The sequence below is a fragment of the Amphibalanus amphitrite genome, unplaced genomic scaffold (genome assembly GCF_019059575.1).
Source record: "Amphibalanus amphitrite isolate SeventyFive unplaced genomic scaffold, NRLGWU_Aamphi_draft 000265F_arrow, whole genome shotgun sequence".
Lineage (NCBI taxonomy): Eukaryota > Metazoa > Arthropoda > Thecostraca > Balanomorpha > Balanidae > Amphibalanus > Amphibalanus amphitrite.
In genome coordinates, this window is record NW_024881760.1 from 717,940 (window position 1) to 734,267 (window position 16,328).

General features: G+C 48.8%; 1 protein-coding gene across 8 annotated transcripts in view; it reads right to left on the reverse strand.

Moving 5' to 3' along the window:
- The window catches only part of LOC122386884 (cytosolic purine 5'-nucleotidase-like), a 44,286-nt gene that overhangs the window by 11,904 nt on the left and 16,054 nt on the right, over nucleotides 1-16,328 (reverse strand). For 4 of the 8 annotated variants that reach the window (XM_043376592.1, XM_043376596.1, XM_043376595.1 and 1 more), the window contains exons 3-5: nucleotides 2,625-2,816; nucleotides 2,232-2,327; nucleotides 1,030-1,176 (exon numbers count right to left, since the gene is read on the reverse strand). In XM_043376592.1, the coding sequence (XP_043232527.1) occupies nucleotides 1,030-1,176; nucleotides 2,232-2,327; nucleotides 2,625-2,816 (435 nt within the window). Of the gene's footprint in view, nucleotides 1-1,029; nucleotides 1,177-2,231; nucleotides 2,328-2,624; nucleotides 2,817-11,034; nucleotides 11,433-14,948; nucleotides 15,248-16,328 lie in introns of those variants that run through there. The other 4 variants (XM_043376591.1, XM_043376590.1, XM_043376589.1 and 1 more) reach the window with 3 other exon arrangements.

The window sequence follows — 16,328 nt, forward strand, 5'->3', positions numbered from 1 at the left end:
ACGCATGGGCTGGCAGTAGTGGGTCGTCGACTATTGAAATTAAGTACAAAAAAGGAGCGGGATATAAAAATTCGCTACACCAGTGGAAAACTGGAAACGTGTTAGTTCGTATCCCAGACGATGTAAAAATTGTCACAAAATACAGACTTTTGGGCATGAGAGAACAGCCATTCCCCAAAAGATAAGGAAATAGCCATCCCCCATACCTGAAGGCAATACAGGGAGATGCACAGTGTACACCCCGGTTAGTGGGATCATTTCAACCCTAACAAAAGGGGTGCTGGTGCAGTCCGCCTACTCCAGTGCATGTGTCCAGTACAATTTTCAACATTCACCCGTCCACCGTGAGCAGACACGGCGGTCCAAGCACCTGCATCGCAGCGGGCACAGCTGTGCGATTAGCAGGACGGATACGCAGCCAGGCGACTGAATGACAAGCGACTACATTGACGAGGGATATACTGGTCCCGCGAACCCGAAACACAAATACATCTACCTCATTAAACGGGTGACGGTTACCATCCAGTGACGAAACACTCATCGGTTAGTGGGGAGGGGGATCCGACTACAGCGACCAAATAAATATTTACCCGATAGGACCGCTCCTGGAAAAATAGGAGGCATCAACACTGTGCCACGTTAAACGAAACGAAAAGGACCGATTTAAGTTCAAGCATTTACGGGTGTTATTTATCAAAATTAGCTGTGTCTAAAGAAAGACAAAAGAAAAAAGGATCTAATAACTGCGGTATACGTACGCAAACAGCTATGATGTGGAAAAACTACTAAACAGAGGATACAATGAACTAGGCCTTGGTGGCGCAAGATGCGATATGCAAAACCTTATAAGAGCGTTTCAGATGCATATAATTTAAGATAGGTGCTTATCTGTTTGTAAATTGCAGCTACAAGAATCTCGCTTTCTCGGATTACAACATATATGAATGTGAAACTGCGCCCCGCTAGCAAATGTAGTTGCGATGTTAGATTAGTTTCCGATCAGTAGAGGTATATCCCATGCGCACTCACAGAGTGTAGGACGGGTCGTTAGAGAAGAAGTCGATGGCGCACGCCAGGATGTAGATCTCCGGCAGGTTGAATAGCGTGTTCATGACGTAGACGCGCGAGTCGTCCAGTGTGATGAACGAGTTCGGGTACATTTCGTAGATCTCCGCCCTGAGACACAGACACACGATGGGCGTGACCGTCACGTCAGGCTCGACAGGAGGGGCACCTGACAACAGACCACGTGGACACATGTCGACGTGACACGGGCTCCAGACAGGCAACGTGAAAGCTCTGACATGTCTGACGAACGTGGCGAGACAGGTATAAATATACAAAGCTTTTCAAACAATGAGCCAGTAACGACAGCCATGCACCGTATTGCAGCATGGTGAAATCGAATCGCAGCTAGTTCAAGAATGCCTGGATTGCACTAAAAGATTTGCAGAGATGGCTAATGCAAATAAAAAATGTTAGTTTCACTTGATATTCAACAAGCTCATTCTCGTAATAAATGTATGTAAAAAAACGTGAGTTATGCAAGCAATACGCTGCTACATGCCACCAAAATATGATTTCACTAGTTTGTGCATGTCTATGAGATAATCAATGCACATTCGGTTTTTCAAATTATCCGCTATTAGCATGTCCGACACACTTCAAACCATCACCACCAGCCCCCCCCCCCCCGTACCCCAGCGACAGAAGCCGTTCAAAAGTGTCCATCTGTCTGTGCTGTGGCTGTAATACGCAGCTCGGCGTAGCCACCACACGGCGCGCGGCCACCCGTGCCGTCTGGAGCGCATCACTTGACCGTCCCCTGTGACCGCTCACTGGTCAGGCTGCGAGAGCCAGAGGGTCGACAGACACAGACCGGGCCGGGTGGTGAACAGACCCACGGGCCAAACGGTACGATTGATAGCCAGACGGGGTCGCGGGGTCAGGGGGCAGGGGTCACTGCACTGCCTCGGCTGATGACCACCTCAGAGGGAGCTGAACTTATGGCGGTTTCAAACATCGCTGTCAGGACATGGGGACAGCGAAACTAAACTGCAGGCGTCTAGGTATAAATATTGGACAGAGCTGTCTAGTTCCAGACATAGTTTGACGGAATAGACAAGTGACGAACGGCATGCATAGAATATACATTATACAAACGAACACACACGTTGTTCATTCACGATCAAACTGCGAATCTCACTGGAAACTCCTAACGGCATACTTACTTTTTGAGGAACTTGAAGCCGTGCACGCAGACGAGGATGTTTCCGTAGGCGTCCACCTTCAGCAGGTTACCGAACTGGGTATCGAACCACAGACCTCTGTAACAGCCGGACATTGTAGTCAGGTCAGAGTCGTATCACACGGTCGGATCCAATTGCTGCTCCGTGAGGCGTTCAATCAGAGGAGTTCATTTCATGAGTGGATAATGAAAGAATGGTCCATAAAACACAAAATCACCATCAAATTTATTATTTCTTTTGGGTAAATCAAACGAACCATTTTTCTCACACGAAAAAATGACACTATTTTTTTGCGGAAAAATGAAATTGAGCGTCGAAGGGCAAATAAAAATGCATACAATAGCATTTTAATTGTTAATTACGAAAAATCCTCACCTGATCGGGAAGCTGTGGTCATACTCGAACTGCATGATTTCAGCCGGGTAGCCGATGTCCACCATACGCTTCTTGATGAGCTCGAAGGCGAACTTCTCCAGCGCCGGCGACTTGTAGACGGCCAGGGTGTAGTCCATGTCGAACCCGAAGAACTTGATCTTCTCCAGATGGAGGGATCGGTTGACGAACACCCTGTGGGCAGAGAAGAGTGGCGTGGTGAGACGTGGTCGGGTGAGAGGTCCCTGAGATCCGGACGGCCCATTCCAGTCAAAGTATGAGAGTCAGGGGTCAAACATGTTACGGTTAGGATGTAGGGGAGAGTGGGGCACATTCGTGCAAAAAATGGATAAACCCATACAGTCGTCCTCAAAATTATTCATACCCTTGTTAATTTACGACATATTTTGCTTTTTTGATGAAAAGAAAACATTTTGTCGAGCTTATTTATGATTTATATATGACCAACAGGGGAATGAATAACAGCAACATACAACTGACAAAATATTCAGTTTCAGGTCTGTTTTATTCATGAATCTTTGAAAACACTCATGTTCAAAAATATTCATACCCTTGGTTTTCAGAGTTCAGTGTCTTTCTTCAGTAGTCGATAGCATATCCTTTGTTCCTTATTACTGCTTCTAGTCGGTTCCTGTAGGTGCTCACAAGCTTGCCACACGTTTCCTGTGGGATTTTGGCCCATTCTTCCCTGGCGAAAGCCTCCAGCTGGGTCAGGCTAGTCGGTTTCCTGGCCGTCACTCGGGTCTTCAAGTCCCGCCATAGATTCTCTATGGGATTCAGATCAGGACTCTGACTAGGCCACTCGAGGACGCTGATATCATTGTCCTCGAACCATTCCTTGACTACTTTAGCCGTGTGTTTGGGATCATTGTCTTGCTGGAACTTCCAGTTGTTGCCGAGTTCCAGCTTCTGTGCAGATTCCTTCAGGTTTTCGTCCAGAATTTGGATACAGTCCTCCTTTCTCACGGTGCCCTGGATCCTAACGAGGTTTCCTGTGCCGCGGGAAGAGAAGCATCCCCACAACATGATGTTTCCGCCACCGTGCTTGACGGTTGGCACCGTGTCCTTGGAATTGTAGGCCTCTCCTTTACTCCTCCAAACATAAGCAGCATCCATGTGCCCAAACAACTCCAACTTCGTCTCATCAGACCACAGGATGTTTACCCAGAAGTTGGAATCTTGCTGCATATTGCCTCTAGCAAAGGCCAGGCGAGCCTTGCTAGAGGCAATATGCAGCAAGATTCCAACTTCTGGGCAAACATCCTGTGGTCTGATGAGACGAAGTTGGAGTTGTTTGGGCACATGGATGCTGCATATGTTTGGAGGAGTAAAGGAGAGGCCTACAATCCCATGTACACGGTGCCAACCGTCAAGCACGGTGGCGGAAACATCATGTTGTGGGGATGCTTCTCTTCCCGCGGCACAGGAAACCTCGTTAGGATCCAGGGCACCATGAGAAAGGAGGACTATATCCAAATTCTGGACGAAAACCTGAAGGAATCTGCAGAGAAGCTGGAACTCGGGCCGGCAACAACTGGAAGTTCCAGCAAGACAATGATCCCAAACACACGGCTAAAGTAGTCAAGGAATGGTTCGAGGACAATGATATCAGCGTCCTCGAGTGGCCTAGTCAGAGTCCTGATCTGAATCCCATAGAGAATCTATGGCGGGACTTGAAGACCCGAGTGACGGCCAGGAAACCGACTAGCCTGACCCAGCTGGAGGCTTTCGCCAGGGAAGTATGGTCCAAAATCCCACAGGAAACGTGTGGCAAGCTTGTGAGCACCTACAGGAACCGACTAGAAGCAGTAATAAGGAACAAAGGATATGCTATCGACTACTGAAGAAAGACACTGAACTCTGAAAACCAAGGGTATGAATATTTTTGAACATGAGTGTTTTCAAAGATTCATGAATAAAACAAACCTGAAACTGAATATTTTGTCAGTTGTATGTTGCTGTTATTCATTCCCCTGTTGGTCATATATAAATCATAAATAAGCTCGACAAAATGTTTTCTTTTCATCAAAAAAGCAAAATATGTCGTAAATTAACAAGGGTATGAATAATTTTGAGGACGACTGTATATCTGTTCTTTGGTTAGTGCAATGGCAAAATTGTTGATTGTAGTATGGAAAGGAACTATTGCAGATAGTTTTCCTCTTTAAAAGTTATCCTATAAAATTATTGCTTCCATTAGAAAAAATGACTTTTATTAACTCTGAACATTTGCACGAAACTGCCCCACCTATGGGGCACATTCGTTCAAGAGATGGGGCACTTCCGTTCACCCGGCAAAATTCGAGAAATTACCGGGCATTACCAGAAATTTACCAAAGGAAATTGGCAGGGGGTCATTTCACTTGATTCCTTTCGACAAGAATGCATTGCACAACAAATGTAGAAAGAATGGGCTGGCCAACAAGAATGTGCCAACTGCCGGCCTCCGTGACCTCGCCAAGTTCGCGTGAATTGCTCGTCACGACGTCGCAAGCAGTCGAGACTGAGTCAGGCGAGCGTCATTAAAGAAACCTACTACAGATAAAGTCATAAATCGCAAAAACTAAAAAAAAAAAATATGCACGAATGTGCCCCCAGGCAGTGCGTACACGAACCTGCCCCACAACGTTATTAGTAATATAGTTTGCAGCAGTTCCGTGAATAGAGTGGGCTTCTTCACCCCCAATTTTGAAAAGCTGAACCACATTTCCGAGTCAGGATCACGAAAATGGATGATATGAGAAAAGTTTGGAAAGCTCACGAATATTACAAATTTGCGTTTTTATCAAGCATGACAGCAGGTACAGTGTTGTCTTCTACGGTGAACGAAGGGCGGCAATGATAGACATATTTCCATAATTTACCTTGAGCTCGTGCAGTCACTCGTGTTCCCATAAACTGCTGAAAACGAATGTGCCCCATGCACGAATGTGCCCCACTCTCCCCTACATTGTACAGAACAAGACTGTAATACGCTTATTTCTATTACAGGTTTACTTCCCAACGTAAGGCCATCGCGGTATTCGTAATGATTGATATTATCGAAAGGTAGATAATGAGTCTTTCATCTGTATCGAAGATGGCTTTGAGGCATTACTAAAGAATGCGGAAATGACACGAAAATGACAGCTTCCCGATATTCATGTTTCGAGTCCGTTTTAAACAGAAGAAAGAATTGTTAGGAAACTCATCTGAACCAGACAGTCCATTCTCCATGACAAAGTTGTGGTCCGAATTCAGACGTGATTCTCAGAAATAAGGTATTTGATCTTGGCATACCCAGACACATAGCTCCGAAGAAATCAGACAATAAAGTTACATTACGTCATCCATGACATTGTGGAGGTTATCATCATGAATGTCATCAATCAACAGCCTAGCTAAAACAGCCTTTTGGAATTCAGAAATGGCATTTCAGACATATCATTTAGTCTAATCTAAAAGCCAAGCGAGTACCTACCTATTTCATTCTGCAAAATTCAATGAAATGCAAAAAAACTGTCAGAAGTTGCTAAGCAATGGCCCATCTGGGCAGTCATTCACTATGTTATGTCGAAAATGCCATAAGCAACGTTGGTAATGCATCATACATTATGGTGTTATGCTAAAGCAGACTACTAATCGGAGTTCCGGCTGCCTCTGAAGTCATGTAATCGGACATCGGTAATGAGGTCGAAGGCAATTGATTGGGAATTTCCCGTGAAATACGTCCCACTTTCTGTGGATTACGTGGTCGCATATACACGTATAACTCTCCATACGTTCACAGGTTCCATGAAGCATCTTCTTTCTATGGCACTTTAGGACTACGTTGCCAGGACCCCGGGAGTTAGTTCAACTAGCAAGTATCCAGAATTAACTGACAACATAATATACACCACACTGCAGTGAAATTCTAAACGTAAACAAACAACGCCTGGCGTTACCGCCACCGCGTTTGTAATGACGAGTTACACCAGCCGGTATACCGCGGGGATCCTCCTAGTTCCCTTCATTGTTGATACGGTGACTCACCATAATTACTGACCTATCGCCTTGTGGCCGCCCAACCACACCAGGCCTTGGTCGGCCCCCACCACATCGCTGCGTCGTAGCTACCGCATCCACAGTCGACGCCCAGCCAGACACCGCTACGTCGCACTACACCACCCTGATAAATGCTGAAGGGCGGGCAGCCCTTTACAGGACCTCCACAATAGGTCGCCAGATGATCGCATTTCGCAGACTAAGACAAACAGTGACCCAGCCCTGGAGGCACGACCAGCTATGTGGACTCATCGTGGAGTAATCAGCGACGTCGTCCTGCTGGCAAACGGGCCGTGAGGCGATGAGGGGAATCGGCTGGGTATTCCCGAGGGGGATTCTACCAGCGTGACCGATCATGGGGAAGGCAACATTAGGATGGCAGAGCAGAGTCCCTGTCATGGTTGGCAGGCAGCCAAGAGGGAGTTGGAAGAGCTGCGGTCGAGAGACACAGAGTCCATAGGACAGAGTCCAGTCTGCAGGGGTCGACATGATGATATCGGACAGATCGGTGGGTCTCCAGTCAACAGAGGGTGCCTGCTCACCGATATGATATTCAGTAAACAGGCTGTGGACCGGTTCACTGCGCGCTGGAGGGCTGGACGGGGTCACGGCCTCCACCGCGGGTCACTGAGGTGACAGGACTCAGCCTGACAAAGCGCCACAGTGCGCCAATGAAGCGGGTGCCGCTCCCATTCAGAGACGAGGCGGTCAAAGCAGTAAATCACACCCAATAAGTGAAACTGCCGCGGTTATTGCAATGCTCAAAGCAGTAATTTGAACTAACCAGCATGAATAACGAGTAGGTACCATTGGTGTTTTTCACGCTGGGCTAACAAGCTGCGCATTCCCGTGATGACTAAAAGAAGATTCTCTGCACGATCCAATCTGTGCGTAATTAGTCTCATCTCGCCAGCGGCCTTGCCCTCCAGGATCCAGCGTCTCCTAGCGTCGTCACGGCACGAACTGCGTGTCGGACCAGCACGTGCCGTCCCCAGTGGTCCCCGTGGACGAGCGTCACCGGAGCACAGCTCATAGCGTGCGCCCCTGACAGGGAGCCAGCGGAATGTTGGCCTCCGCCGGCGCCCGGCACACGACAGCTCGGCTGGGGTGGGGACGGACAGAAACGCCTCCCAGTCACTGTTTAGCCACCGCCAGAGACGGAAAGGGTCACAATATACCAGCTAGCACCACCTGGAGACGGAAAGGGCGGCCTCCCAATGTCACAGCAAGCATCACCCGGAGACGTGCAGAGCCGCCTTTCAGTGTCAGGCGATGGGAAGAGCCGCCTCCCGGTGACACAGCTAGACTGACAGAACCTCCTCCAGCGTCACAGCTCACTCAATGTCAGACCTGCAGGACAGAACCGCCTCTCTGTGGCACTGATACCCCGCCCGGTGACCATTTGCAGCTGGAGTTGGGACCCTGTCTTCAATAGAGGTGGCAAAAGGTGAAAATTTTGGGAACCAGACTCGAACCAGACCCGACTGGATATTTCTGGAACCAGTCGGACCCGGTCCAAGTTGGAATCGGAACCAGTTGGTCCCGTTCCCCAAAAGTCAATTAATACAAACTATTCGTAGGTAGGTAGCATTAATTGCATCATGTAAAACAGCCTTTTTTCCACTGGAAATACTCATAAGGCACCTACAGTGTGCAAAAAACATACATGAGCAAATGTTTTCTTTCCTTTCAATTCAAATTTTGCAATCATTTGTAGTGTGCATGGTTGGCATGATCTATGGTAGGATCCGGTTAGACCCGTCAAAAAATTTGCAGGAACCGGTCTGGACCCATATGGGTCCAAACTGGTTCTTTGGACCGGGTCCTCGGGTCCACATTTTGCCACCTCTAGTCTTCAATATCAATAGCAGATAGGTACCATAGGACACGCAGAGACGGGCGGACCGCCAGCACTGGTCATCTAACCTCGGTAACCAACCACATTAGTATCAGACTCCTGTCGTCCGTGGCAGGAAGGACTCGTGGATCTAAAATCGGTCGTTGACTGTCAATACCCTGATCCTGATTCCCGAGTCATTCGGCAGGAGCCTGTTGAGTGATTCAGGCTAACCCCCACTTGTCAGAAGTCAGAGGCCGGTGTTTTTTGTTAGTTCAGGAGTCAAGCAGCGGTCTAACTTTGACAGATCACCTCCATCGGAAAATTACAGCTGGTTGGGACCTGACTGTGTAGTGTGTAGGTCACTGTGCGGACAGCACGTCACTTCATGGTATGACGTGGTGATAACATTTTCAGCAGCAGCAGCCTTCACTGAAGTGACAGTGGTGATGGAAGACAGGCCACGGACCGACCCGGCTAATCACCGGTCATTGGACACGGCCAGTGTGATGGAATTTCAGCTGGGGCAGAACACAGACGACTGTGACCGGAGGATTCTGCAGAGCTCATGAATGGAAGGACAACTCTCCTGCTATCCACCCCACAGCCCAACTTTAACAACATTATCCGATGTCCGTTTTCTGAGCCTGCCAGGACACACGATCCGTTAAACTCACCATTTTTAGCGGAAATGTTTCATCATGTTTCTCATTCAAGCAATATCTCATTACAGCATGAGCTCTATTTGATTTTTTTCAGATATTTCATGAGGTAGCGTTACCAATTCTTAATGCTTAAATTATTATCCCCAATAAGATATTATAAGCGAAACTCCAACGAAACCCATGACCTAATAAAATTAATCGTTTATCGTTTACACACTAGATATGAATAATGAAAATCATCGTATTTTCCTATTTTCCATCTATTTTCTCGTTACATAAGCTTTGGCCCAAATGTCGTTCATTCAAAGTGATTAAAAAAATGGTTAAAAATCATTATTGCTTTGGTAGAAAAAAAAATCAACCTTGGGCTAAACTTCGATCTTTTTTTATTTTCTATCCACCTGTGGATTGCGGTAATAGCTAGGTAAGCAAGTGTGCATCCTACCGAAAAGACGAGTGCGTATCCCCGCCCATCGTCTGGCAACACCTGATACGGCGTTTTTACCGACCGCGGCAGAGGCTGGTTAGCTCCATTGTGCGTCCGGTGCCAATAGGCTGGCCACACCTGAGGCTCAGTGACGTCACGGCGTGTTACACCTGTGGTCAGGTGACGTAACCCAGTTAATACAGAGCAGACGGCCTAGCGCTAGCCTACATACACGACTTGGCTACATCCCAGTTTGAGCGATTGAAGCAGCCAGCAAGCTAATCGCCTTCAGTGACTAATACGGAATGCCAACAGTTTCAAATGTTTTGAGACATGGTGACATGCTGAGAATAAAAAAATAGATATTAAAAATGGCAAACATTGGCACATAGCCCAGCGTATCATACTGCGTAGCTTAGCATCTGGCGGTGGCATACAGACCACTATCGCCTGCTGCGTTCCGTGCTTTACCAGCTTGCAGGTGGCCCGCCAGCCCAGCCGACACTGAGCGGCCACTCGAGGTCAGTGGAACGAGGGGGCCAGGGCGGGTCACTGCCCCATCCTGCGCCCCGTATCGATCCTAACCAGGCCCCAGCCGCGCGCGCGGCCACCCTGGCACGCCCCTGGTGGAAAAACACACCCCTCCCGCCGCCTGGCACCGACGAAGGTCACTGTCACACAGTGGAGATACATGGCCACTTATTGAGCAGGAGAGGTGAGTTATGGACATAACTCGGTTTCTGTTCCGGTGAGTAGTTTCCGATGATTATTCATGAATTAGCGAACATGTTTTCTATGGTCAAGTGTGTCTTGCCGGTTGGTAAGTATGTGTGAGAGCGACTCTCATCAGTGAGACAAGATGTGATCCAACGGGCTTTCACGATGACAGACGGAGCTGGAGAGACCTGCAGTCACCAGACATCCAAAACGCCGACGAACTTATCGCCAACATTAGCGCGAAGGTCACACATCCCACGCATCTTAGGGAAACAAAAACAATACGTAAAAAGTGAATAACCAGCTAAAAAAAACAGCTTGCCAGAAAGCCATGCGAAAAAAAAGAATCCGTCCTTAAACGGGATTAACTTCCATTCTCATGGCTGCCGTTTGCACTACAGAATCATGTAGCTGGCAGACTCTTGAACTTTGGCCATGAGTTGGGCATGTTTTGTGATTGTGAGGAAATTGATCGCTCCAAGATGCAGTGATTCAGTCCCTGACTCACTCAATTTCAACACGTTGATAAGCATTCCAGAGTCGCTCATGACCATGGTAGACTACTAACGAAGGTGTTCCAAACAGAACATGCATTCATCACTTTCAGTTTTACAAGGTGACACTGCATTACATAAGGAGCGTCATCCATATTCCGATGAACCATCCTCCAGCACCGAGCCTCAGTGACGGCGCACGTCGCACTCCGACACCATTTCCCACCTGTGTTTAGTCTCTCGCTTCAGTTCTGCGACGTTGGAGCCGTTGAAACTGCAGAAGTCGTCGTCGCTCATGGAGACACCCATGTCGGAGAGTTTCATGCCACTGATGCGGCGGCGCCAGTCGGCACTCGGAGCCGCCGGCGGCACTTCCCCGTTACCGTTCATTGTGAGTCTCTAACTGACGGCGGCAGCGTGACTCGGAGCGTCGGGGCGGAGCGGTCACGTCCCTCCTGCGCGAGCGCCGGCGAGCAACTGTCGGCTGTCGGCCGGGCCGGCAGCGACCGGAGCCGGCCGCCGCCCACCTGAGAGCCCGGCCGGCCGAGCGGCGACCGGGACGGCGGCTGGCGGTGGGAACAGCGGGGCCAGCGGTCCACGAGCTGGCCACGGAGACGGTGACATGATGGGGATGTCTTGTATTGCCGCGATGTAGCATCCAAGTGACAACAAAGCGCCGTGGATAACTGACGGTCGTGGAGAGCTCTTGTCACGGGGAGAAGCCACAAGTGGACCCACTATACTTTTCACACCGCAGGCTGGGCCAGACCACGAAGTACCCAATTCTGACGCAACCGAGCCAACCGTGACGCAACTGGTCGGTTCCTTTACGTGTGCCGCCGGTTGATAACGGGGCACGTCGGTGGTGTGGGTGGGAAGGCGGGCGGTTGGTGGCCAACGCACCATGACTCGACCACCGCAGCCCGGCGCCAGTCAATTCCAGCGCCCGCCGGGCAACGCACGATTTCTCCGGCACTTAACTACGCGCGTGAAATCCACCGCGAGTCCCACGTCCTGACGAGGTCAACGACCTCTTTCAGAAAGGAAGAAAGCCATCGTGGCTTTCCATTGTGCATGAAGCACCTCGCGGCGTTTTCCAGGAGCTGAACCCTCCACGACTTTCTTGCAGAGCGCGCCGCTGCTGCACACCGGCTGGCTGGGCTTCTGTCTGTCTGCACAGGTGGGACTCCTCTTCACACAGGTGACCTGGCGAACTTCGAAACCGCCATGGCATTGTTGCCGGAAGGCAGGGCATGGCTTTCAAAGCTTTGCTGCAGAGTTTGAACGCAAACCTCATCATCAGCCAACCGTCTTCCCACTTCTCTGAAGTGCACTTAGTGCACCTTGTTTATGCATGAAGGGCGAGTGAAGTGTGCATGGTGCATGTCCGAGCACAATCAATGCCCGAAAAGGCAATTACTGCAATCAGTCACAAGGCCACATACCTTACTTCAATATTTTGTTTAGGCGTTTACACTAATAAGACAGAGCTGGGCCACAGCAGATGCTTCTCTCTGACGAGAAAGAGAGAGAGAGAGAGAGAGAGAGAGAGAGAGAGGAGAGAGAGAGAGAGAGAGAGAGAGAGAGAGAGAGAGAGAGAGAGAGAGAGAGAGATAGAGATAGAGATAGAGATAGAGATAGAGATAGAGATAGAGATAGAGATAGAGATAGAGATAGAGATATAGAGATAGAGATAGAGAGATAGAGATAGAGATAGAGATAGAGATAGAGAGATAGAGAGAGAGAGAGAGAGAGAGAGAGAGAGAGAGAGAGAGAGGGGGGGGGGGGATCGAAAGGGTGCGGTACGGAGCGACTCCTCTCGCTCTTGGTGCTATGACCGCCATCCTCCTATGATTCGTTACAACGGCTGTAGACCGTCGGAACAGTGACAGTTCTCGTCACAGATCGGGGACACATTTTGATCCACCCCCGTATTATTTACCACCACACACCACAGAGAGTCAAAAGAGGACGGACGGAAGAGGACCGGTTTCCACCACCAGGAAGTCCGTGGGAGGGGGGGGGGACACGGCCACCATCCAGCCATCCTCCTTCTCTGACCTTCCGCCAATTAAAGCCACGATACAAGGTTAATCGGACTTCGATTGGATTGTGTCGGTAGTTCTCTAAAAATAGAAATCAGGCCACAGGAAGTCAGTTATCGTCCGCGTTATCAATGTTACCAGATTACTCCATGATCGGGTCACAAAAAGGATCACTATTTATTTATCCAGAAGAATATGACAAGGCAAAGTAAGACAGCTTAGACAGCTGACAGGCATAACAGACCTTCCTTCGTGGGGGATATTGTAATTGAAAGAACACACTTTATAGTATTTTCATCGCTGATGCCGCTGATGCGAAACAGAAGTAAAATAATAAACCAGTGGCCATTGGCCATTTCACATCCGTCACTCGACAGCTGCTATCACATAGGCTCAACTAATCCCGTGTCGCCGGGCAATGCAGCCAATGTTTGCTCAATCCTATGAACCCAACTGATACAGACATCCAATCCCATGAACCCGACCGATACAGACATCCAATCCTATGAACCCAGCCGATAAAGACATATCCAATCCTATGAACCCAAGTGATATTGACGATGGTGCCATACCCGTAACACACCCGGCCCATAACATAACATACCCGGCATTGGAAATAGCCCAGATAATTAACACATGGACCCAGTTGGGTTTGTCTTTATCGTGTTGTTCTTTATGGTTGCTTTCCATTTTGGTCAGGACTCAGGAAGCGGCCATATGAGAACACCACCATCACCAAGAAACTTAACCCTCGCATGTGTGCGGCGTTTTCCAGCTTCTAATGTGTAGGGGGGGGGGTCGGTTGGACCCCCCCCCCCTCTTGCCGTTTGGCCCCTGATTGAGCTAGAGCTTCGCGGAAAAAACGAGCGTGTTGCCCGTGACGAGAGGAAGCCGATGATACCCAATTTTAAGGTCCTAGGTCATTGGTTGACCTTCCAGGTCAGGTCAATGACCCAAAGTCGGGAAAATCGGGACCTGTTAGAAAGTCGTAAAGTGTGGCTGCTAAGGGGTTTTTCGGGGTGCTGATCACGAATATCGTGTTAGTTTTGATCACAGATGATGTCTTGAAGCATTTAGACCAGGTCGGGTCAGGTCAGGTCAGGTCAACCAGTAGGCGTCGTGACGGGTATTCGTAGTACGTGTCAACCGCCTCTGACAGCTTCGTAACATGTTACGAAGTCACCAAAACTACTTCGTAAATGTTCAAATGGTTGCTAAATTCGAATTCAGCTCCAAAAACTAGCCTAGAAACATGTAAAACTCGAAAAAGTGACCCGAGGTCACCCGAGGTCACCAAAGGTCAATGACCTGACCTGACCTTCAGGTGACCTTGACACACACGGGAGTAACATCAAATCACATGTTTGAACGTTTGAAACCACGAAAAGCTTGCAAACACGCGGCTAGTGCGAGCCGACATACGCTAAATCGCGATTCCGGCCAAACATGGTCTCGGAAAAGAGGTCACAGGTCAAAGGTCATTTGGGTCAGGGTCATGAAATTTTCAGGGTAGGTGTAAAATTGATCAATGCGAGGGTACTGAAAGTTTCGTCGCGATCGGCCGCTTTTTACGCGAGTTATTCGCGAAAAACCATGGGGGGGGGTCCATCCGACCCCCCCCCCCCCCCTACACATGCGAGGGTTAACAGCGAAATGAGCGGCCTTTACGCTAAAAACGGATTTCTCCATTTTTAAATGGAACGACTTCCCTTAGGGAAAAAACGGAGCGATCTTCATTCAACAATTACATTATTCTATAATAATATCCGATACACTGAACAACGTATGGACAACTATTTTATAACCTACATCAAAAGCTAGCCAAATGTCCGGTATAGGTGAGACGGGGAAAGCGAGGCACGCGCACACGAGTAGTTTCAATTCGGTTGACTTAGGACAGCAGTCAGCACATATTTCAAAAAGCATTGGTAGCTGGTATGAGCTCGGTTGACACTTATCTGGTGTGGTCAGCTAAAAGGATATGAGAGTAACGCAGCCTGGATGAACCGTATTGGCACTTTACAAGCCGACACCGGGCATGTACTTACGTACAGGTGTGAAAAAACATCGTGTATTTCAGGCCGGAGGTTCGTACCTGTGCTGCCATACGTTGGTGTCGTACAGAGACTGTCCGCGGTAGAGAAGGTTCATCCTGGCGGTCGGCGCACAGCACGGTTCCTCACAGCTCGACGCACCGGACGGCCGGCCCCGCTGGCTCGAATCGCAATGGACGGGACACATGGCGTCGCAAGCAGAGGCAACTGATAGCGCAGCGGAAACGGCCGGCCAGAAGTACTCGACTGGCACCTATCGGATCGTGACGTCACTGGCACCACTGGCACCGACAGCAACGACCAGCGACAATGGAGTGATCTCATACCCGACCCGCTGCACTGCCCACGGTCAAGGCGTACCGCCGACCGACTGACGTAAGAGAATGAGTGAATAATGGAATAGGCAGTTTGTAGCCGGACCGGGCTCCCCCCCCCCCCCCCGCCGCACAGTGGGCGATCCGGCCGGTGTAGCCTCGCGAAACCTATCGGCATTCATAACATCCATGTTTTTGAAGCTAGAACCACAATATTTTGGAGCAACCTTCTTGAATATCCAATGAGCATATGTTTTAAATAAGGACTATCTCTTTTAGGATTTGTGCTCTGTGGTGAGCTTGCAATTTGCCTAATTGTCGCTCGAATAACGCATGAATACTTTTGAGGGTAGGTCGAAATTTATGACGATATGAGCCGGGTAGGACATTGAAATGGTGTGTACCTCCGTAGAAAAATGCTTCCAAACCAACTTTTTATTCAAACGATTATGCCCTACCAATTATACATATCATGAAACAGCGTAAATCTCGCCCGGCAAGGCCCCATTTCATAACGTGACCCAAGCAGCGGGTTTCGTTTTTGGTAAATAACTTCGCAAAAAAATAGCCGCAGAACCACGATTTTGACATCGTCGTGTTCGCCTTGCTCAGGCGCGTCGAATGGTATACTTTTTGTTCAGGTGAGGCCACCGTAAGGTGTTGACCTCGAGTCAAGGTCAGATCAGAGGTCTTCAAATCACGAAGTTGGTCGAAGGAGGTCATATCGCATATCATTCGATTCGGCAGGTCTTCCGGAGTCCATTGGTGACCTTGTCGAGTCTCTAGCTCAATTTGATCGGGAGTTATTGACGAAAACTCGTATGACCCTAGTGACGTCATAAATGACGTCATGCAAGGTCAACAATGCAAAAATGCAGCATCAGATCTTGCAAGGAGTGCATGAAGTAACGATTCCATGTACTTGAGACAATTGAATATCATTCCTGGCGCCAAAATAACAGTTTTCATATTTCCCCATTGACTTATAGGTGAGGTCACGTGACCAACCTGACTTTATGTGACATTTAGGAAAAATCTGAGATATAAAGGTTGTAAGACCTCTAAAGGACAAGAAGTCCTGCAAGTCTCACCTCCCTGTGAAAGTTT